This window comes from Lygodium microphyllum, chromosome 13 (assembly GCF_053477565.2).
Source record: "Lygodium microphyllum isolate KBCC chromosome 13, Lygodium_microphyllum_v1.1.10, whole genome shotgun sequence".
In the NCBI taxonomy this organism is placed as follows: Eukaryota; Viridiplantae; Streptophyta; class Polypodiopsida; order Schizaeales; family Lygodiaceae; genus Lygodium; species Lygodium microphyllum.
Window position 1 is genome coordinate 108,663,335 of NC_141147.1, and position 23,625 is coordinate 108,686,959.

General features: G+C 35.1%; 2 protein-coding genes across 2 annotated transcripts; both read right to left on the reverse strand.

The window, feature by feature from the left end:
• Nucleotides 1-15,687: 15,687 nt before the first annotated feature.
• On the reverse strand, nucleotides 15,688-16,647 carry LOC148027026 (uncharacterized). The gene is made up of 6 exons (XM_087690373.1): nucleotides 16,606-16,647; nucleotides 16,453-16,515; nucleotides 16,304-16,366; nucleotides 16,069-16,215; nucleotides 15,947-16,003; nucleotides 15,688-15,846 (listed from the first exon to the last, which is right to left on the reverse strand). The coding sequence occupies exons 1-6, from the start codon at nucleotides 16,645-16,647 to the stop codon at nucleotides 15,688-15,690; spliced, it is 531 nt and encodes a 176-aa protein (XP_087546499.1).
• Nucleotides 16,648-17,631: 984 nt separating this feature from the next.
• LOC148027027 (uncharacterized) lies at nucleotides 17,632-18,288 on the reverse strand. The gene is made up of 3 exons (XM_087690374.1): nucleotides 18,186-18,288; nucleotides 17,929-18,021; nucleotides 17,632-17,744 (listed from the first exon to the last, which is right to left on the reverse strand). The coding sequence occupies exons 1-3, from the start codon at nucleotides 18,286-18,288 to the stop codon at nucleotides 17,632-17,634; spliced, it is 309 nt and encodes a 102-aa protein (XP_087546500.1).
• Nucleotides 18,289-23,625: the final 5,337 nt, after the last annotated feature.

Sequence of the window (23,625 nt, forward strand, 5' to 3'; positions counted from 1 at the left end):
AATCAATGTATGCATAACCAATTTGGAACAATTCGATCTATAGATCCAACACTGCTAACATTGATCATAATTTCTACATGAATAAATATGCTTAAACTAAAACAGTTTTATGCATAACTTTATGAGAAAATCCATATACAAGTGTATGCATAGCTTTATGAGACAATCTGTGTATGCATAACTTTATGAGACAATATCAATATATGTATAATAAGTGTATGCTTAACTTTACAAGACAATATGTACACATAATCATTATATAACTAGTGTATGCATATTCGTATTAAGTATCATAATCTACACATTATCAGCTTATATAAAATGATCTATGATAATCTATACATATCAGTTTATACATAGTAAGTTTATACATAATTAGTGTATACATAGTAAGTTTATACATAATTAGTTTATACATAATTAGTGTATACATATTCAAATCATGCAAGATTAGTCTAGGCACAATCAAATGAAGCATAACCCATTTGTACAATATCAATATATGTATAATCAATATATGCATGGGGAATTTGACAACATTCAATATATAGATTGGGCCTTAATCAATTCATTAATGGATCGGTCATGCAATCCATTAACCCTAGTGCAAGAGAAAAAATGGGGGACAATATGTTTACATAACTAGATAATACTTCAAAAGTAAATATGCATGGATTAGTCATGCAATCCAAAAACCCCGATGTAAGAGAGATGGCCTACTACATAGGGGGAACTATGGAAAGGGCACAACCTATATGAAAGAGTCAATTTTGGAGCAGCACTTTCAAATCATCTGAAGGAAGAATTGAAAGCACACCATGGGATACTTGTGAATTGAATGCTTTTGGTTGTGGTCCTACTTAGATTAAGATACCAAATACTACTAGCAAACAAGTGCAATTTCTCAACATGGATCTTGGGGGGGGGGGGGGGGGGAGAACTTGAAATTAAAACCTTTAGTAAGCTGACTGCAATATTTGCAACTTCGAATTAAAAACAACTATGGAAGAATCAATCCCATGCAAGCTTGGGAATGTGAAGTGTCATATTTCCAAAGCTTGGCCTATAACTTGTCCATGTGTACAAATGATACAATTCCTAGCTTAGGAATGGACAAAGATATAGAACAAATCCATGCTTGGAAGAACATGTGCATACTATTTTGAAACAATTGTAACAATGTTCAATTCAGTCCATGATGGTGGTAGCAATTAAATTTGAGTCACCATGAATTCAAACTAAACTTTAAGTTATGAAAAATTAAAAACATATTCATCAGTTGAAGTGAATTCAAAGAGCAATCTATCTAGTGCTAAAGTAGGGTGGCTCTTTCAATGGAATCAAATAAACTTCTAGCAAAGGTAGTACCACTACAAGGCAATGTAGATTTCGAAATAAGCAGGTAAAATCTGGTCTTAAGTCTTATTACATCCATTACATGTTGTAGTTTTAGTGATTAATAGAAGTATACTATCCAATTTAGTCCATGATTGTGGTAACAAGTATATCTCCAAAGCTATAAAGATCAGGGGGTAAAGTTGAGTTATCATGAATTCCGAATTGAACTTTGAGCTATGAAAAATTCGAAACATATTCATCAACTAAAGGGAAATCAAAGAGCAATCTACCTAGTGTTAAATCACAATGGCTCTTTCAATACGAACAAAATAGACTTCCAAAATCAAATATTTACATGTCCTAAATCCTCTAAATAATAGAAGTATAATTCATATATTCTCACTATTTCATTCATTACAAAATGATTTCCTATTGTTATTTTTAAAATTTTGATTGGGACTAGTGCAAATGTGAGATGACAAGGGATGCCCTATCAAAAAAGATAGCTCATAGATCTACATGATGGAGAGGGATTTATGGAAAACTTGCAAGAACATTACCTCAAATGGATGCCTTAGATGTTTTTCTAAGAGGGATTTAGAACATTGATGCATGAAGCATGAGAGAGAGAGAGAGAGAGAGAGAGAGAGAGAGAGAGAGAACCTGTGATAGATGAGATCACAACCTTCAAGCACTTACAAAAAAAAAAAAAAGCCATGCATTAGCTCAATAGAGATAGAATGCATAGGAAACATGCCAAAAAAATCACAAGCATGGCTTACCATCTAATCAAGAGAGATGAACACGGGCATGGCTTCCCACCATGTTTATACAACAGCACCATCGACAATGGCTTCTTTGCAATGGAAAAGAGAGGGAGGGATGCAGCACACTGCAAGTGATTGGTGTGAGAGATGGAGGGACCCAACTTGGAGGCTTACAAATGAACTTGAGATGGGGGAGCTCCCCCATCCTGTGGAAGGTTGACACAGGGTGGGGAAAGCATTCAATGTCCCCCCTGCCCATTGGAGGTGTCAGGTGACCAAGGTGTGTAAGAGGGGGGTGCCCTTTTTTCATTTTAGCCCCTTCCTATTGGCCTGCATTGGTGGACTTGGGCGGCCACATTTGGGTGTGTAACGGTCCTAATCCACTTTAGACTCATGGAGTGACTCATAGATTGGATGCATCTACATGTTGACATTTTTTACTTCTTCTTTCCACATGTCTAAAACTCCTCTTTTTTAAAAGAGAGAGAAACTATCCATAAAATGACTTTGAGGAGTAGCCACATGAAGGCCACATATACTATAAGACTAAGAGAGATTGGACTCAATGCTATATGCCAGTCATGAGTGGACACTTTAAGGGAAAAAAACCCACTACATAGTTCTGATTATAGGGCTATTATATATGGACATAACAGTTGGATGATGATAATAGTAAGCATAGGGATTGGTTGCTTAGAAGTGTGTTGCTACCTCCTTGATGACATTCAACACAAACTTATACACCATGTCCAAAGCAGGAGTAGCCAGACAAACTTTGATCTAAGAGGAACTTTGTTCATGTTGAGTCTTCTTCTTCTTGATGGCAGCCTGTTTGTCAACTTGCATCTTTACTCCTTCTTTAGCTCTAGCTATTTGCCAAAAAAAATCCAATTTTAGTGTAGTAATAAAGGGCACACTCTTCCCCTTTAACATAACATAATTTCCTTGCACCCATATAGCCCAAAGAAAGTAGGCTCTATTAAAGTTTCAAATCTTTGTTGGAAGCACATGAGCCTCCCCATAGTATTTCTTTTCAGGTTAATTTTGCGGGATGGAAGGTCTTGATGGTCATCTATAGGGAATTGAAGATCTCATGGTTACATTGCATTAGATAAACAAATGAGTTAAAGAATTTGACTTCACTTTTATAGCTTGCACATTTACCCTCCCCAAAGTGGAGCTTGACCACTCATTCCCTTATCCATACTCCTTGATGGAGAATCGGCCAAAGTAAGCTTGATTTCTTAGTTGAGATATTGGGGGACCATATGTGTTGAAGCCTAAACTCCCATTGCCATTTATCCCAATTAATGTGCCACTTTTCATTGGTGTTTTTTATAAGCTGTTGGTTAGTGATTAGGAGATTAAGTAGGGATAGGAGTTTCTACCCAATGTTCCATGTGATGGATTTTGTGAAGAATTGGCCTTGGATTTTAATTGATTTTGCATAGCTAGGGTTCCATAGATTATTCCTTCATGAGAGCATTGCAATATCTTCTCTCTTGAGTTTTTTTTTTAAATTACCTCCAAATCTTCCCATCTCCCATTATCATACTCCCATAGGTCTCCCCATAGTTGGGTCCCTTTCTTGTGCATATTCCACCCCTTATCAAGCCTACTTAGAGGTATTATCTTGCAGTGGAGATTGAATCAAATAGAGCCAAAGGTGGAGAAAATGAGAGTTTTTTTGGGGCTAGTGCCGAGTCTGGTCATGTTTTTATGTTTGAACTAGGCTTTCCACATACTTTAAGCTAGAGGCGATGCCTTGCACAATGTTATTAGGACATGGGCAAAGATAGTCGTGATGATAGAGAGATGTTTTTACATGGGAAAATCCTATAAGGAAAAGTGATGCACACTTCTATGTGGCAATATATGCCCAATCCTTTGAAGCCTATTCTAAACTTCTAACGATCCATTTGGAAGCCATTTTGTTATCCATTCTCTCCAAATTTGGGAGTTCTAGACCTCCATTTTTTAAAGGAAGTATACATGTACTCTAAGCTAACTTGGGAATTTTGGCTGTTGTGTATGGACATAATGGTATAAAGATGATAGGATATATATAAGACCTTATAAAATTTCATCTAAATCTTCTTGGTTATTGATAATGCTAATAGCATATGTCGAAAGGGCATTCAAGTAGGGACCATACATGACATTGGTAACATTTCCTCGAGTAACCTTAAGAAAATGTTGATCCATCTTACTACTTAGGAAAGTATTGTAGTCCACAACAACACCTTTTAGCACTAGATAGGAAGCATTAAATAACTCCCTTAGATAGATAATTTGTCATAGGTTTGGCTCTGGCATGAATCTATCTTTAAGGAATTGGCACAACTGCTTCTCGAAAGCATTTGAGAGCATGGGAACTAAAACACCAAATAAAGTGATCACCTAAGTATGAACCAATGCATCTACTGTCTCCTTTTAGAGAATCTTTACTAGAGCTTCATTAGGAAGAAGCTAATGAGTGGCTAGAAAAGGGTCTCCACAATAAGAGACAAAGCCTTCTCGAGACTTCAAGGGTTATGAGAAGACAAGAAGGTGTTGCATAAGGTGGGATCCTCAAGAAAAATCGGCAATGGTTTGGCTATGAAATCATACAAGCCAGCCTTATAGATAATATTTGATTGGAGCAACAAAGAATAGCCCCTAGTTCACAAGGGAATATACTAGACTAGTTGGGGGGCCATTTGGACTAAACACAAATACACATGCAAAAATACACCATACATACAAAGAGATGCATGTAGAAAAGAAGACAAAACATGGATAAGATTACCAAGACAGACACAACGGGCATGTTACGAACTAAGAATCCCCAAGCAAGCCACATTCTATGGAAGAATTTTGACATGACCTATATACATATGGGCTCAAAAGCTTGGTGAAATGTAGATGATAAAGCACTTGAAAACCTTATAATTAATTAGTCAAAAGAAAAAACTAAAATACTATCTCCTTGATCACAAAATTGTGGCTATCGCAATATAGCACAAACCACACAATTACCTACACAACTAACTGAACAACACTAGGACACAAAGACTCTCAATGGACTACCCAATCCACAAATCCCCATAGTGTATTTATTTATTATATAATGATGTATAGTGTGATGGTCTAAGATTTAATGAGAGATTGACTTTAATCAATTATTATTATCAATGGGTGGAATTTTTATTAGGTTATAAAACTTAAAAATAAAATGGTAGGTCATTTTATTATTCGTTAATAAATTTACATGGCACACTAACATATCCCAGAATATGGACCCAACTCTAATAGACTCTAAATGCTCAGGTAAGTTACTCATGAATATATGTGTGTATCACGTGGGTTCAAAATAAGGTATTTTTAAAATACCATATTTATACATTTTTTACATACAGATTGAATATAAAAGGGTTATGTTTTATTTATGAAAAATTCACAGTTATGGATATTTATAAATAGGCCTTGAACAATGTGATATACTAGAGGCTATATATATAGTAGCTTCCCCGAGTCTAAATGCAAATTCATTTATTGAAAATTATGGTGTTTGAAGCACTTTTTGTTGTACAATATGCATAAATTATGACTAGTTCATTTGATTAAAACTTTAATTTGTGTGTTTAGTGCACAAAGCGCATGCAAGGGTGAATAGCAAGTTAATTTTATTTTAATTTGTAAGTGGCTATTTAGGGAGGATGCACATGAATCATGTGATCAACAAGTTCATTTCTTGTAATTAATTGTGTCTTTGGATATGAAATGAAAAGGAAAAAATAGGAAAACCTAGTGGGTGTGTAAGTGCACCTTAAATGTAAGGGCACATTGAAAACAAGAGAGCAAATGCATCCACAAAAGATGCCACATGGATAATTAAGAGAAATGTGACAAATAAGAAAATAAGGAAAATGTGACCACTTACCAAACTAAGAAAATTACATGTATGTGTGTGTGGGTATTTTTCTTGCATTTTATGGCTTGATTTTTTATATTTTATTTTATTTTTATAAATAATAAATTAATATGATATCCAAAAGAAATTGTATCAACATTAAAGTTTATATTTTGTGTGGTGTTTATTTGATTTTCTAATGTTAATATTATTAAAAATTAAAAAATAAGATGTATAGGCATATTGGTAATTTATGTGATTGTTTGATGCCATATTCACCACTTATCTCGATATGTTTACAATGATTGATTTAGGCCTTGTTGATGATGAGACGATGTAAGTTGTGTCCAAAGGGCATCCCATTTGGGAAGAGAGTGAATACCTCTACCACAAGAACCTCTTGGTTGAAGATGAATTTGCTAAGATCCTTGCTTAGAAGCAATTGGAATCATATTGATTTATTACGGCATCTTATGCTTCTGTGACCAAATCACTGACTAGTCAGTACTTGATCAACTTGAATAGAATTGCAATTTCTTGAGTCTATTCTTACAGAAGTGATTTTCTTATCAACTAGACCTTACTCTTGATGGCAAAACTATGACAACGACTAAGCAGCAATGCATGGTTAGTATGCTTCAATCTAATGTAACTTACTGTGAGACACTTCACTGCAATCCATCATCTAGCTCAAAATTTGGACATGCCATCATAGTTAAAATATCACCCATTGATTGATAAGGTTTTGACTGAAGAGAAATTACATATAGTGAGTCGCTTTTGCAAGACTTTTCTTGCTTAGTGATTTATTTACTTATCTTTGTGCGCTGGCTAACATACCAACTAACTTGGATGTTCTTGTTAGACTCGAGTACAACCCAAAATTCTATAACTAGTGGAATCCTAGAACTTCAAAATTCTAATCCTTGTATATTACTAACCCTAGTTACTTTGTACATAGTTATTTCTTTAGTTCAATATATTGCATTGACAAGAACCAAAGACCCTCTAAAGTTTTCAAACATGTGAGAACAAGATCCAAGGTACATGTGCTAACTTTTTTTTTCTATATAATGGCATAGAGCAAAAAAATTATTATTGATTGTTTCTATCTTTTCCTTTGCACCCACTACATTGTACTCTCATAGTTTCACCAAATGAATGCATGCAAGTAATAGATGACACAACAATGCAATGGGCTTCATGTTTGAAGCCAACATCATCAATAGTAGAATCTTTCTTTGAAGATTTCAAGATATCGCAACATCACAACAACAAGATCATCCAATAGACTCTAACAACAAACAAAGACATTAGAGAGCCATTGATACTCCCATCCCAATTTCTTCATCCATGGCATACCTTTACTATAAACATCCATTGGTCATCTACTTCTATGGGAGGAGTTGCAAATTGCTTCATCAATGAGAATTCAAATCTTCATCAACAAGGACATATTCTTCTTCAACAACAACTTCATCAATAACATGGCAATGTGCTTTCAATCTTGTCCAATAACAACTTGATCAACAATAGAGCAATGTACTTCAAGTATCTAGGCTCAGTCTCTCATATTCATTGTATGCGCCTTAGTGCACTAGCCCTCTTGTGAGCCAAGCTTCTCAATCAACCTTTTGATCTCTTCTCCTTCCATTTCGACTCTAAAAGGCCACCTGCCAAGTTGTAAAAGACTACTACTATTCTCGAAAAAAAAAAAGAAATAGAAAAGAGAAAAAAGTATAAACTAAAAGAAAAAAGAGAAGGAAACTAAGAGAGAAAGAAAAAAGGGAAGAGATAAGACAAAAAAAAGAGATATGAACACACATGCACTACACTGCACCTAAGGATCCTCAAGGTGGGCATGTTTAGTGCCCCTGGTCGGTTGGCTCCGTCTCTAACCCCCTAGCCTTCTTCTTAGTAGCACCCCCCACATTTATCCATAACACATCAAGATCAAGACATACCAAGGGAGTATTGGCTCGCCTTGGCTAGACATGTCTCCTTGAGTCACTTGCACTTTTCCCTTTCTGCTTCATTCATATGAGTGCTAACACGTAATCTTGACGTAAGCTAGAAAAGATACTTCGATTGATGGTGGATAGTAATTCCATCATACTATATCTATGTTTGTTCCTATAGTGAGCCATGTGCTTCAAGAGCTTATTAGATTGGACTTCAACTTTTGTCCATGTCCCTAATGGTGTTTCCCCAACATCTTCCTTCACAACTCTCTTTTTCCTCTACAACAACAATTCTTTGCATCTTCAACAGTGCGAGGTTCCTTACTTCATCAACAAGAACCAATGGAGCATTCTTCTAGCTAAGTATTAGAATATGTACGCAAGTGTATTCACATAATATTTGTCCCATAATAATCTATTCATGATTTTGGGTCTCAAGTGTTAGACAACACTTTGGCCTTTCCTAGAGTTCATTAGCCCATCTCCCAAACCAATGATATTCTATGTCTGATCCACAAACGGATATATTATTTCCAAAATTCACTTTCACTCACTCTCTGTCTCCCTAAAATAGGGCAGGGTGTTGTGTCGTGTTGAGAGAGAGAGGGAGGAGAGAGAAAGAGAAAGACTAAAGAGATTTGCAAATGCAAAAGACAATAAAGAAAGAGAAAGATAAAGATGACTGTGTAGAGTAGAAAGAACATGAATTGGTTGATATCTTAGTTAAAATAAAGCATCAATCATTGCCTTTTCACAAGTAAGGTGGCTTTTCTACTTCCATTTGTTAATGGTGCATTGGTCACACACCAATCTCACACAGCTCATTTAAGAGAACTGCATAACACAACGTCAAGCACAATAGTTAAACCCAATGTTCACGAAAAACTAAGGTTTAATGTAAAATGAATTGGAAATGTATAAAAATTACCTTTAAAAATATAAGTAAAAGGTTTAGTGAATTTCATAACAATGAGGACAAAAATTACTTGCACATAAAATAATATTTAAAATAATAAATAAATTTAAAAATTATTGAATAATTTTTTGACTTGATATTATATTTGTAAAACTTATTGAAATGACATGTATTATAAATATAATTTTAATTCATTGTTATTTTATTTGATATATAATTTTAAATTATTAAAGACTCTTTACTCATGAGTGATGAGGGCATAACTCATGAGTCATGACTTGGCAATCAAGAGATAGGAGTCAAAACTCAAGGCACATGTGTGAGAATACTTAGTGTAGCGACACATAATTTAATTTATTTAATGTTATTAAATGAGTCATGACTTGAAAATTGACACAAATGCATAAAATTTAAATATTAAATAAGTCCTTCGTCTGCTTCTTCTTCTTCGACGTGACTCCCCCTCCGTCTTGGCCTCCTTCTTCAACTCCTCCTTCGACTCTCCATCTCACCCTCCTGATTTTTGTCAGGTCCATCTCCCCCTCCTTCTTCGATCCCCCTCCTTCAACTCCTCTATCTCGACTCCTCCATCTCCAGCGGTCGGCTGGGCAGCAACGATTCCTCCTCCTTCAGCACTGGGGCAACAATGCTTCCTCTAGGCAGCACCTCCTCCTCTAGCGCTACCGCTCAGGGTGGCACCTCCTCGTCTATCTCCCCCTCCTCCTCGAGTAGTGACCCCCTCTCCTCCAGGTAGCACCTCCTCCTCCACTGCTGCCTCCTATGGCAGCTTCTCCTCAGCGAACTCCTCTAGCGGTATTTCCTAGGGTGGATCATCCTCAGCGGCTTCTCCTTAGTGATCTCCTCCAACTCCTCCAGGCTCCCTAGGCAGCTCCGCCGGTGATCTCCTCTAGCTCCTACATGCTCCCAAGGAGGCTCCTCCTCAATGATCTCCTCAGGCTCCTCCAAGCGCCAGCACTACCACTCATGGCTCCTCCTCCAACAACAATCTCCTCCAGCTCCCTTGTGTTTGTGAAGAACAAACAAGTAATCTTCATTTTCTTAAAAGCATTGTTGATTCCATTGGGGACATGGATGGGTGAATGGATGAAAATGTTATTAATTATAAATTAATCTAAGTGGAAGAAGGTTTGTATAGTAGCTTACACCCCCTTTTACAATGGTCTCCAATGATCTTATGAGGAGGCCTGAATATTGATAGGTTAAACTTTTGAAATAAAAATAATAGTAATCTTAATTTTATCCATCTCTAGTACGAAATATAGTAAGCTTTCCTTAGAGAGTTAATAGTTACTGTTACCCTTCAAATCTTAGGTACGACTCATAAATAATGTAGAGACAAGTGCTAGAGGATGTATATTTGTCTACTCCCTTATGTTTGCGAAGAAAGGACAAGTAATGTTCATTTGCTTGAAAACATTGCTAATTCCATTGGGGGCATGGATGGGTGAATGGATGAAAATGTTGCTATTTATCAACTAATCTAAGTGGAAGAAGGTCTGTATAGTATCTTAGACCCCTTCTGCAATGGTCTCCAATGATCTTATGAGGAGGCCTTAATATTTACAGGTTAAACTTTTGAAATAAAAAGAATACAAATCTTAATTTTCTTTTGTTTAATTGTAGAAAACGAAAGATACTTAGCAATGAAACAAGCAAAGGCAAACATCACTCTTAACTATACCAAGCTTTACATTAATGAAAGTAGAAAACTCTAAGTGCTTGAATGTTGAAAGCAATGGTAATACCTCAGAGGTAGATGGATGTATTGCAGAAAATGTGGGTGTGATAAAGCATTAGGAAGAGTGTTTGTAACTTATGCAAAAATCATAAGAAGTGTAAAAGTGAGTATGGCACTATTGGGTCCATTAATATTCAACTTAGTGCAATAAAGTAGCATGTAGACTCCAATGCACATAAGTTTGTAGCTTATGTGCAAGGGCACAATCAAAAGGCATTCGAAAAAGGGTTATCAAGACATCAAGATAATGCAGATGATAGTGTACTATGCCTATTTAGAGTTGCTTTTTTCTTTGCAAAGCACAATATGTTTTTTTTGAAATTTGCTCCACAATTGGAGCTATTGCATTGTTGTGGTGCTGAAAATGTTACAGAATACATGGATAACAACAATAAGGCTACAACCATGTTTGTATCTTTTATTGCTAATTCTATGAAAAATGATATTATTGACAAGGTAAAGCAATCTTCTTTCTTTGGGCTCAAATTTGCGTATTGCTCTTACTTTTCAAAAAGTGTTGGGTGCTTTGAGAGAGAGGTTTGAAGACAACTCCATCTTGAAGAACTTAAACATATTATGTCCCTCTTCCTTCCTCGTTGGACAAATTTTTAAGATGTATGGGATTGAATAAGTGAATGCCTTGATTGAATTTTATACATCTCCTAAAACAATTGATAGTCATGTATACGAAGGCATGATTGATGGTATGAGCTTGAGGAGGGAATTTTAGATTTTCAAAGTTCAAGGTTCCTTGGATTGGAAAAACCTAACTTTAAAAGATGCTTGGACTCGAATTAGCTTCAATCCAGGTGCTATGGGAGAAGTATCAAAACTTATTAAAGCTTAATCAAATTGCATTATTGCAATGTTCAAGCATTGCCATATGTGAAAGAGGCTTTTCCATTCAAAACCTAATCAAGACATGCAATAGAAATTAGCTAGACACAACACATATGGAAGCTTTAATGATGATTTCTATTGAGGGGCACATGATATAGCTTCAAGGTAGTAGCATCTTTTTGTAGTACGAACAGAGCTACCTTGTGTGATTCATTATATATATATATATATATATATCTCGGATTCATGTTTGTCATTGAGAATGCCAACTATAATACAAAAACACAAACACATTGTATGATTCATTTGCTTTCTCTCTATTATCTTGGATCCTTATTTGTCATTGAGAATGCCAATCATAATATAAAAACACCTCATTTTGTGATAAGCTCTATCTTGCAAATTAATTTTTTTAGAATGCAATATTATTTGGTACGAGGTTGTCGATAGTTAGATTATGAACTTGAATGTAAAATAACTTAATCTTTTAATTAATAAATTTGTGAATTATAAATATTGAGAAAAAAGTACATTTTCATATGTCTAAAGGTTTTTGTATTGCCTATAAAAAAAACTTTTTCCTGAACACTGGTTAAACATACCATGAAGCTAGAATCTTTGATCTATGAGATTTGTTCATTCTTCTACCATATCTGCACAAGGGACTATGATCGATTTGGCCTTCTAGAGTTTGAGTGTCAAGTCCGGGAGTTTGCATAATATTCCAAATCATGTGTTGAGAGTAATGGATATTTGCCAAAAGCAGGACTGATTGTATGCTTTGATAAATGGAGTTTTGATCCACCCAAGCTTACCCTTAATATCCAAGGTAGTGGGGTGTAAGATGGAGCTGTGCGAGGAGCTGGAGAAGTTGGCATGCTGGGGGGAGGAGTGTTGGTATGGTGATGTGTAAAGAGGAAGAAAGCAGAGAAATAGTCTACAAAAATATAACAACACCAAAGGTAGGATATCTACTAATGAAGCTTGTACAAAATAAAAGGTTTATTAAGATTATGATGAGTTAGTGATATTTATGAATATTATGACGAGTTAATTTTAAAACCTTTCATATGCCAAGATGATGTTTTAAAATGACCTTGGTTTTAAAACCTTTCATATTAACATTTTAAATCCTTTCATATGCCATGGTGATGTTAGCCCACATGTTTGCTGTTGGAGGATGTTCGAGCTCTAACTTCTTCTCTTCAATTGGTTCCCAAATAAAATGGTACTTTAAGTCAACATGCTTTGTCTTCTCTAAATGTTTTGGGTTCTTTGCAAGATAGGTGCATGACAAGTTGTCACAATAGATCTTTAATGGTGGTTTTGAAAGAAGTTTGAGCTCTACAATTAAGGTCTGAATCCATAGACCTTATTGCCAGGTCATAGCTACACCCACAATCACAAAAGTGAAACCATCAATAGACCAACAAGAATCTATCCCCCCCCAACCCCCAAAATCTGAATTAGACCAACTAACTAAGGTAGTTAATGGTTGATCGGATTGAGATTGGTAATGTCAAACTATAATTTGATGTATACTTCAAGTAACAAACCACCCTTTGGAGAGATTTCCAATGCATCATGCTAGGATTATGCATAAATCATGAGAGGAAATTGACACTATGATAAAAATCCAAGTGAGTGCTAGTAACTAGATAATGGAGTTTGCCTAGGAGCTATTTATATGGGAATTGTTGCATATATGATTGATCACGGGTGGTTGTAGGAGAATCAATGGAGGATAGTTTGGAGGAGAGAGAAAGAGAAGTAGTACAAGGTTTAAGATTCATCATGCCCAATTGGGATAGGATTTTAGTTACACATTTAGATTGATGGACCACAAGTGTTCCTAAAGTGCGATCTCGAGATACTTGAAGGCCAAGAAAATGAGTGAGCGGCCCTAGATCTGTGATGGTAAAAGTAGATGCAATCTTTGGTTTGGCAAGTACTATTTTAGCAGTATGGCCTAGGAGTGCTTTGTCATCCACATATAATGCAACAATTAAATAAGAATTAAGTTTATGATGAATATAGATATTGGGCTTAGAGAGAGAAGACATGTGTACCCATTATCTAGCATGAAGGTGCTGAATTGGTGAAACCAAAGTCGAGTGATTGCTTTAATCCCCGGAGAGACTGATGTAGATGACACATGTACATTGGGTGCTCCCGAGAGACGAAGTGGGGTGGCTACTGCATGTAGAGCTCTTTGGGTAAATCTCTTTGAAGAAAAGTAGTTTGTACATCCAAATGATGAAGATCAAGATTGAGCATGGTTGCAAAGGAAAATAGAACACGAAGAGAAGCCATGCCCAAGACAGGAGAGAAAGTCTCGAAGTAATCTAGACCTTCAATCTGTCCAAAACCACGCGCAACAAGATGCGCTTTGTATCATGCAATAGAGCCATCAGGATTAAATTTTCTACATAAGACACATTTTCAAGAAATGGGTTTGCGATTAAGGGGTAGAGGCACTAATGTCCAAGTATTGTTGAACTTTAAGAAGTTAAGCTAAGCCTCCATGGCTAGGCGCCATTCAGGAGCATCAGGCCGCCCAGCAAAAGCATCAGTAGTCGAGAGAGGATCACCATCAAGATCGGAAGAGGACTCACTTGCTAAGGTAGAACAAGCATACTCAAGTTCATAGAGTTGTTTGGCAATAAAGTTTCCAGGGCATGACATAGTAAAGTACAAGTTGCTCAGAGAACACTCTTTGGTCGGAATAGACAACTGGTCAAGTGATGGAGGAGGTGATGAGGGACCAAGTGCTAAGTTAGGACTTGAGGTGTGACGAAGTCAGAGGGAGAAGCTGACGAAAGAGTCGAGGAGGTATGCGAAGGCAGTGTGGATGGAGGGTGAGAGAGAACAGGATGATGATAACACAAGGAACTTTCAATCGATCCCCATATAGGAAAAAAAGAGAATTCCCCATGGAATTCCCTAGTTGAAAATACATATAAGTGGGGAAAGTAAAAACTAGGGAAAATGGGACATTTTCTAGTGAGAATAAGTAGGGAATCACATAAGACCTTTCCTATGTAGGAAATATTTCCTACATAAGAAATTCCTACATAGGAAATTCCTATGTAGGAAATATTTCCTACATAGGAAAATACAAAATTTTCTATGTAGGGAATAATTCCTATATAGGAAAAAAATTCTAGAGGTGATTCCCTAGGTACTCTCACTAGGAAATCTCTCATTTTTCCTATTTTTAACATTCCCTACTTATATGTACTTTCAACTAGGGAATTCCATGGGAATTCTCTTTTTTCCTTATCACTTTATCTACTTTGCCCTTAGTCTTAGACATGCTAATATCAAACAAGAAATTACACAATAAATTTTTAACTAGAAAATTATATAGAGAATGTCATCATTTCTAAGTAAGGATCAATAACATACATCTAATGATCAAAATAGATTAAGAAAATTAAGACATCACCATCTACTTCTAGCAACCAAAAGAAAAATAAAAATACTTTTAAAGGAGCATAGAACTAAAAACTAATTAAGCAACATGTGTGTCTTGATTGTTTTATCCCTTAAATCTCCAATATGTTGCAAAGTAATAAATGTTTGAGTAATCCCTCAAATCTCCAATATGTTGAAAAGCAATAAATTCTTAACTCAAAATAGAAGTTATGCTAAAACTTCCACATCATCTAGACTAAGCACATTGCTATTTTTGTTTAATACAACTTTGCCATTTCCTAGTAGCCAATAAATAATCTCCTTAATCATATCATCACTTGTTGGCTTCTTTGTATCCTTAATCAAGACTAGAAAGCTAGCTTCAATCTTTTTGAGATTCATGTATGTACTCTTTAAAGAAAAGTACATATCATGAACTGTAGGCACACCAAGATACTTCAAAAGTATGGTTTCCATGCTCTCTTTTGTCATATTAACCTGCATTGAATAACAAAAAGAGAATAAGTAACTTATTATACTATGTATAGATAATTAAATGACATAAATTATAATATCAAAAGCCATAAATTTAACTACATGACTATTATATATATATATATCAACTATAAAGCTACCCTTTAAGCATCATTTGAAATGTTAATCTCAAAGCTACAAATTGAACTACATGACTACAATTATATATATCTAATTAAAATATAAATTAACAATAAAGTTACCCTTTGAGTATCATTTGAAATGTTAATCTCAATGCCTTGGTTTGGGATATTTTTAAATTCCTAATTCAAATAAAATAAAAAATTTAGATTATGCTTTTCATGTATGACATAAACAAAAATATAAACATTTACATCTAGCACCTTTGGTTCTTTTTCGTTGATATTGGTACCTCGTTTCATGCTCCTTTGTTGCAAAAGATCCTTCATCTTCTCACTTGGCTAGTCAACACGTAAAATAAATAGTTATGTAATAAATCATATCTTTAGTTATTCACTAAACTATGACGCTATTGTTCTCTCACAAACATATATCAAATACCTTCCTCTTTCTTTGACTTTTTCGAGATGTTTCATTAATGTCATCATCTGGATTAGCCTACATTCAAAACGAAAATTAGTAATCACATTAAAAAATTTTATATAGAGAAAAAAGTTACATACCTTATCATTGCTTGAACTATGGATACTTTGTTCCAGAGTTTCTTGACGTTTAGTTGAGTACATTATTTTTTCTAAACCATGTGACAATAACTTTGAAAAGCTGGCACAATTTTCCATATCAAGTGTCTCATCTTCATTTTCAATATCCTACATTTTAAGCATGTAAAGGATAAGATTATACTGTTAAGAACATGAATCATATGGTCAATCTTGAATTTAATATAAAGCAAAGAACCTCATCGGATGTATAACATTGAAATTCTTCAAAGCTCTTTTCTTCCTCCACGAACATATTCATCTATGGGAAATGAAAGTTAATGTATAAGTATCTGTATAAGAGACATTCTCAAAGAAAGTTATTAGATATGAGCTTAAAAGCATTACCTGCAATGATAAATCTATTTGCTTGTATTGTTGTCCTTCAAAGGAGCTACTTTCTTCAAGAGGCTACATCAACAAAATAAGATCATGTGTATACATCAAATGTCTCTAAAATATATGGAATCAAGTACAAAAATGATAAACATATAACATTACAAGATACCTTTTCAAACCTTGTTCATTTGCAATATCATCCATGCTAGGAATGTATACATCAAGTTGATTAGAATCAATAGTAGCAACATATGGTTCACTCTACCATCAATAGACACCCCTAAATGAGTATGGGAGAAAAAGAATCAATCCTACACTTATGATATCAAACTTATAAATCATATCATCTTACCATTGATGATGTTATGTCATTTGATACATTTTGAAGCTTATCTATATCATCCACTCCAAGAGATGCGGATAATTCTCTCTATATGTCATAAGATTAATAGTTCAATAACTAAGAATCTACACCTCAAATATTAGGAAAGCCAATTAAAAAAAGTAACAATCAACTTACCTTCTTTAAAAGATTTTTTTTCTTCAAATACTTTCTTTCATCTTGCTTTGTACCCTTCCACTAGTCATATATGTCATTATCTCTCCATATGTACTCACATCCAATAAACTTCAATGGTAAAATCTCATGGTGATTCTCTGATATGATTTTCATGATATACTCTTTATCCGCATTTTTATAACATAGATCATTTGGGTTTAAGGATTCAAACCACCTATGTACTCGATGATAGTTTTCGAGCATGACAATGTGTTGACTTTTAAAGTATTCAGCCAAGAGCTTTTTTCCATAAAGTCTACCCTCTTCTCTAAATTTGAACATGGGTGGCCGATAGATATCATCATATGATGGTATGCGTATCACTCCTATTGATACTCAAGTGATCAAATATCATTAGTTAGTATAACCATTTCAAAAAATGACTCATTATCAACATAAGAAAGCTGGTAATACCTGATTCTTGGCTTGAAGAAGTGTTAAGGCAAGCAATCTCAATGTCTTCCTTTCTTGCATTGTCTCTTGTGTCATCTTTAGTAACTTGTTTACTTATATATACATAGAGTTAACCAAAGCTCACGATAATACAAGGTTATGAAAATTTTCAATAACACAAAAGAAAGTAATTAGATATTTTGTATCAATTTGGGTCACCAAATTTGTACAAGTTTTTAATCCTTAGAGTTGGTACCTGCATCTTGACTTGAAGAAACATTATCGCAAGTAACCTCCTGATCTCCCTTTCTTACATTACCTCTTTTCCCACCTTTTGTTGTTCTTTTATCTATGTTTATATATATACACACAATTACTCAAAGTTTAAAAATATGAATAACTATGAACATGTTAAATTAGGCAAAGAGACTAATTAAAGCTAGTTAATCTCAAAATGAATCACCTAATAAAGCAAGATGTAATATATGTACAAATTTTAATTTTCAAAGTTTAGTAGAAATAAAGACATATACCTGTATCGTGATTTGAAGAGACATTAGGGCCAATGACCTCCTTAGCTTTCATTGTTCCATTATCTCTTGTACCATCATTTGTGAATTTGTTACCTTTATGTACACATAATAAACCAAAGTTTAGAAACATAAGAGACTTGTATTTTTAAAAAAGAAGTGCTATATCAAACTAAATCACTTAATTTCTTAGCACTTGGATTAGAACACATGAATTAGTAATAAAATTAGGTATAAATTTAGCTATTAGAGTTAGTTACCTTTCACTTCTTCCACAATTGAATCCACAAGCCCAAGTAGTTTGGGATCCTCACTCATCATTTTTTTCAAAAGAGCCATCATCTCTAGATTAGAAGTCGACATGGCAAACCTACATAGGCATGGTAACAATAAGAAAGTGTTTGCAATGCATGTTAGAAAATGTAAATTACATTAAGCAATACAGAACAAAAGACTTCAATAAACATATCATCATAATGTTTGAAAATGTAAATTACATTAAGCAATGCAAAACAAAAGACTTCAATAAACATACCGTCATAACATTGTTGCCTCATGCTCATGCGAACGCCACATGGTAGGTACAATCTTTCTTTTATTGTCAATTGAAATTGCTTTTATTTTGAGTACTTGCCATTGCTTTTTCATGGATACACATAGCCACCAATCCTTCCAATCTTGATCCTCTATTCTCACTTTCCAAATATTTTCTTGCAAGTGTATATTAGTTAGCCAGCCCACTTTTACTTGCTTCATTTCATAGTGTACTGCTCTTATAACGGCACATTTGAGGTCATTTGGCTCACATAAAGCATCTAGATGAGACTTCATATAAACAACATCATTTTCCTCTAGCCAAGGAGGAATGCAACCGATGCAACCTATCTTAATCAAACGTGACCTTGGTCTCAAATCTTTTGTCTCATATGCGATGATATTGTTTCCATGTTGAAGTGGAATAAATTTGTGTAACAATGATTGTATTGGTCTAATACAATCCCATGAAAATGGAACAAAACCATTTTGCAAGACACTCATACATGTAGTGGTGTCCACAACTAGACTTTCATGGCCACTTTCAACCACAATACATTGTCTGTAGTAATAAGCTCCAAAAAATAGTTTCACTTCACCATTGCATTCAAACGAAAAAAATGATGATATGCATGCTTTCCAATGGCCAACATCTATGTCCACTCTAGAGTCTTCATCGCATCTTACCACCACTTTATCTCCCACTTTATAAACTTCTCCCTTTAGAAAAACCTTTTTATATTCTGTCACTGTTTCCACCTCTATGTTGAAGCTATGATGAACATATCTCTTTTCTTCATTAGTTGCATCCCTGTGTCTTAACTTCTTTGCTCCTATGGTTATTCCCTTTGTTAGAGCTACTCTTTTGCATGCACAATCATTAGCCTTTTCTAAAAAATTCCATATTTCTTTTGCTTTCTCCACACATGATACATGCATGAGACCTGATGCATGCCATTCTATACATTCATCGTACCTATTAGAATCCACTAAGTATCCATCAGGTGGTAGTAAAGCTTTGTGGAGTTCTCTTGTCATCCTTTGATACGGCATAAGTCTGTCACGTTGGTCTTTTGTAATATGCATAAATATCCATGTAAAGAATCTTCGTCTTTAGTAGTTTGCATAAGAAATCTCATTATCTTTGTTATTTGTTTTGATATTGACATATACTGAGACCATACACTCATAAATATAACACCAGAAAGTATCATGACTACCATGTCGAATAATGCCATCCAAGAATTCTCCAAAACCTACATTTAGTAAGGTAAGAAAATATATACGATTAAAGTGAAATATAATTGCTATATAAATGAAGAAACTAAGAAAATAAAAAATATTTATACTTGCAACATGTTCCAAAGGAGGTGAGTTTGATCCGAAGAGCTCCTCAGAGCTTACTTTCCATGAATCAAGCAATTCTCTCAAAGTGTCTATATTTTCTCTAGACCAACCATGGTCACGAGTGTAGTTGTAAAAAGCATGAGCAATGTCTATCAGAATCAATCCTAGGTCATAGAATACCTTCAATCTCATATAGTACATAAGGCAAACACCACTGAATCCACTTTTGATTTTCCTCAGCCTTGTAGCTCTTACAATACTTACTAGGATATCTTGGCTAGCGACCATAACGAATAGAGTATGGTGTCACTTTAGTGACACGATGTGTTGTCTCATCAATTTTTACTTTCATCCTGTTATCCACAGTCCTTATTAGAGCACATATATATTTTGAGAACAAATTTAGAGCCAAAATATGCATGCAATCATATACAAGGTCCAAGGATAAATCAAAGCCATAGAGTTCATATAGTCTCCACAAGCACGATCTACCAAAAAGTCTCGCGTCTTTCAAAATCTCTTCTCTTTCTGCTTGGGTGAGGGCTCGCTCTGCCATAGTCAAAGAACTAAGCATTTCATTGGTTGATCTTTTAATTGGTCTATATCTCAACTGGAATCTATTTTGATCATACAAGTAACGTCCTGAGCCCTCACTCTCCAAAGTGGCTATTGCTTTGTCTCTACGACAAAATGATTGACCACCATCTTTGAAAGATCCAATCTTGCACTGAGCTGGATGGTCTCCAGTTACCATCATTAGCATAGCATGTGCAATGAATCTTCGACTAAGAGAATTTTCATGCTCAACAATCTGTGTGACTGGATAATTGAAGTCTACTTCAAATCCATCAACAAATAGACTTTCTAATTCATCTATCAATGGCTGCATGAATATGTGAAAGAGTTTCCTAGAGCTTCCAATAACTTTTTTGCAACTGAATGGAATAAATAAAACCGGTATAACTCCAATAAAGGAGCTCTTTCCAACATTGAGAAATTTGATTTCAACAACTCCACAATTCTTTTGGGTTGTCTTTGAGGCTTGGAATCCATCCCAATGTAATAACAAGGCGAAATTGTGTGGATCACCCTATTTATCACAAAACACACCACATTTTAGTAACCTATATCAAATTTCATTTATATTAATTAAAAAGATGAGCATGATAATAAAGTGTACCTTACAAATCCTTTTGTACCCATGTATGTGAGTTCGACATGATTTGCAGATAAACTTGTAGGCACTCTCAATATCATCCTGTGAATGATCAAGCAATGGTGACCTTTGGGCAGAAGGCCAAGCTGTATAGACTTGTTTGCAATGCATGTTATTACATATCAATGGAAGCTCAAAGTATGATTCAGGATTCCAAAAATCATTTACACTTTTGCATTTTGTACCATCCCAAAACTCATTTATTATAGAATCACAAAGTGTATTCTCATGTATTAACCATTTGTTTTTATTTCTCCACATTTCCAACAATTCATGGCATACAGTTCTACTTCTAGTTAGTAGATGCAATTGTTCTCTAATGGAGACATAGTCAAAAGAGAGCATATCTTTTCTTGGTAGAGAACACTTGGAACACTTTTCACAACATTGTGAACAATCACGCTTTAAATTCTTACTTCCTCCTTTTCTGATGTTACACAAGCATTCAATTGTGTCTCTAATGTAGTTATCCTCCTTGCTTGGCTGATAAAGCAATGGTGCATGAATAGAGCTCTCACTTCCTTGGCATACCCTATAACGTTGGGAGTTAACCATACCTAGCCGTGTGAACATGATACCAAGTTTCTCCCAACAAGTAGGAATATTTATACCATTCAAGTCTCCATCCCATGTGTTAGGCATTTGCACTAGTAGTTTGGCCAAGCTTGGCATATATATATTGTCCATATGTGCTTGGGGGGGATTAGAACTGTCCATATCACCAAAAAGAATTTTAAGCATTTTATCTTGAAACCCATTTGAAGCTTGATGCTCATCCCAAAGTGCTTGCAATTGAATTATTCTTTGAACAATTTTGTCAAATAAAGATGGTTCAACATCATCCATCTCGAACGCTTCATGTTGTGGTTCCACCTCATTATCCTCCCTTTCGTCTAAATTGTCAATCTCATCTGATGGGTCATTATGGACCTCATCTCCCATGTCATTATGCTCTAGTAGAATGTCATCTTGTGGTAGTCCTTGAGAGTCACGTAAACCAAGATTAGTAGTGAGACTCTTAAATCTTTCCTCAATTTTCATGTGTCTTGCATATGTTGAGTGAGGAACCATACGTCCACCTCCACAATATGTTCTACATGTACACCACAAATGCGTGCGCCTCGGCAAAGAGTGAGATGATGGTTGATCCATAGGAGGGTTATCTTCACTCATAGGAACATCATTGTTAGTAGAATTTTGACCTTCTTGATGAGCCAGAATTGATGAATGTATTAGCCCATTCATATCCTTGCAACTGTGTGCATAGTAAGTTTGTCTAGTAACATTCTGATAACCAAGGGTTGAATGCCTACACTTATAATTGCACTGACATCTCCTTAAATTATTCATTATGGCTTCCTGAAACATAGACATAAATAAAAAATAATCAATCTATATATTAAAGTTACATATCAAAGGTTATACATCAAAGGGGAAAAAAAAAAACATTACTCAAAGGAAAGTAGACTTTTATCTATGGTGGAAATAAATTATATTCAAGAACCATAAGCATAGTCAAGGAGATTTAATTAGAAAGCTGCAAAGAGTAGAAAGTGTATGAACTTAAAGCCTTGTGAAAATACACTTTAGGTAACAATCACACTCCCTTATAGAATACCTTTGTATCAAAATCTTCCAAAGATGCATAAGACTTAGTTTAGCAAAAACATGTGTCTATTATTTCTAAGGGTAGAGCAGGGATACGATAGTGCTATATGGTTTATAAGCATATTCATAGGGTGAAAGAAAACTATGTTCACTTAATATTGTTATCTCAAAGTTCTATGTTTATTATGGGCACATACATAAACTAGATCTTCCAGTAAAGTATAGCTAGATGTACATTATGAAGTGGTGCAAAGGTGTCACTTGGTTCATGTGAATTGAAGGGGAATTTAGGCTGACAATGAGTCTACAAACATAAGTAGGCTATAGAGAGAGAGATTACGAAACACTACTTGGAAAGGAGGATCATGCCGGGCTGGGCCAAAAAGACCCATCACATCACTTATTATTTCCCTAGTATGGTTAAACATCTCCTTGAACAAGTGATACTTGGATCTTACTATAATAAACTTATGCTCAAGAAAACCTAGCATAAAAAGAAAACAAGAGATAACAAAACCCAGCTTGGATAGGAAGATCGTGTCCCTAGGGCTAATAAGGCCCATCACAACAGTTATCATTTCCCAAGCATGGTTGGACATCTCCTCAAAACAAGCAAAGGAGAGATTACAAAACCCTGCTAGGATAGGAAGGTCGTGTCCCTAGGGCTATAAATAAGGCCCATCACAGCAGTTATCCTTTCCCAAGCATGGTTAAGCATCTCCTGAAACAAGCAAAGGAGAGATTATAAAACCCTACTTGGATAAAAATATCGTGTCTCTAGGGCTAATACGGCCCATCACAACAATTATCATTTCCCAAGCATAGTTAAATCCTCAAAGAGATATCTACTTTGACATTTTAGGGTGAAACTTTTCTTTGGTCATTGCTTGAAATCCTCCCTTCAAATAAAGAAGACACATGTACTCATCTACGACATGAGCTATCTAACTTCATCATCAAGTGTATCATCCTTCAATGGATCTTTGATAACTTTG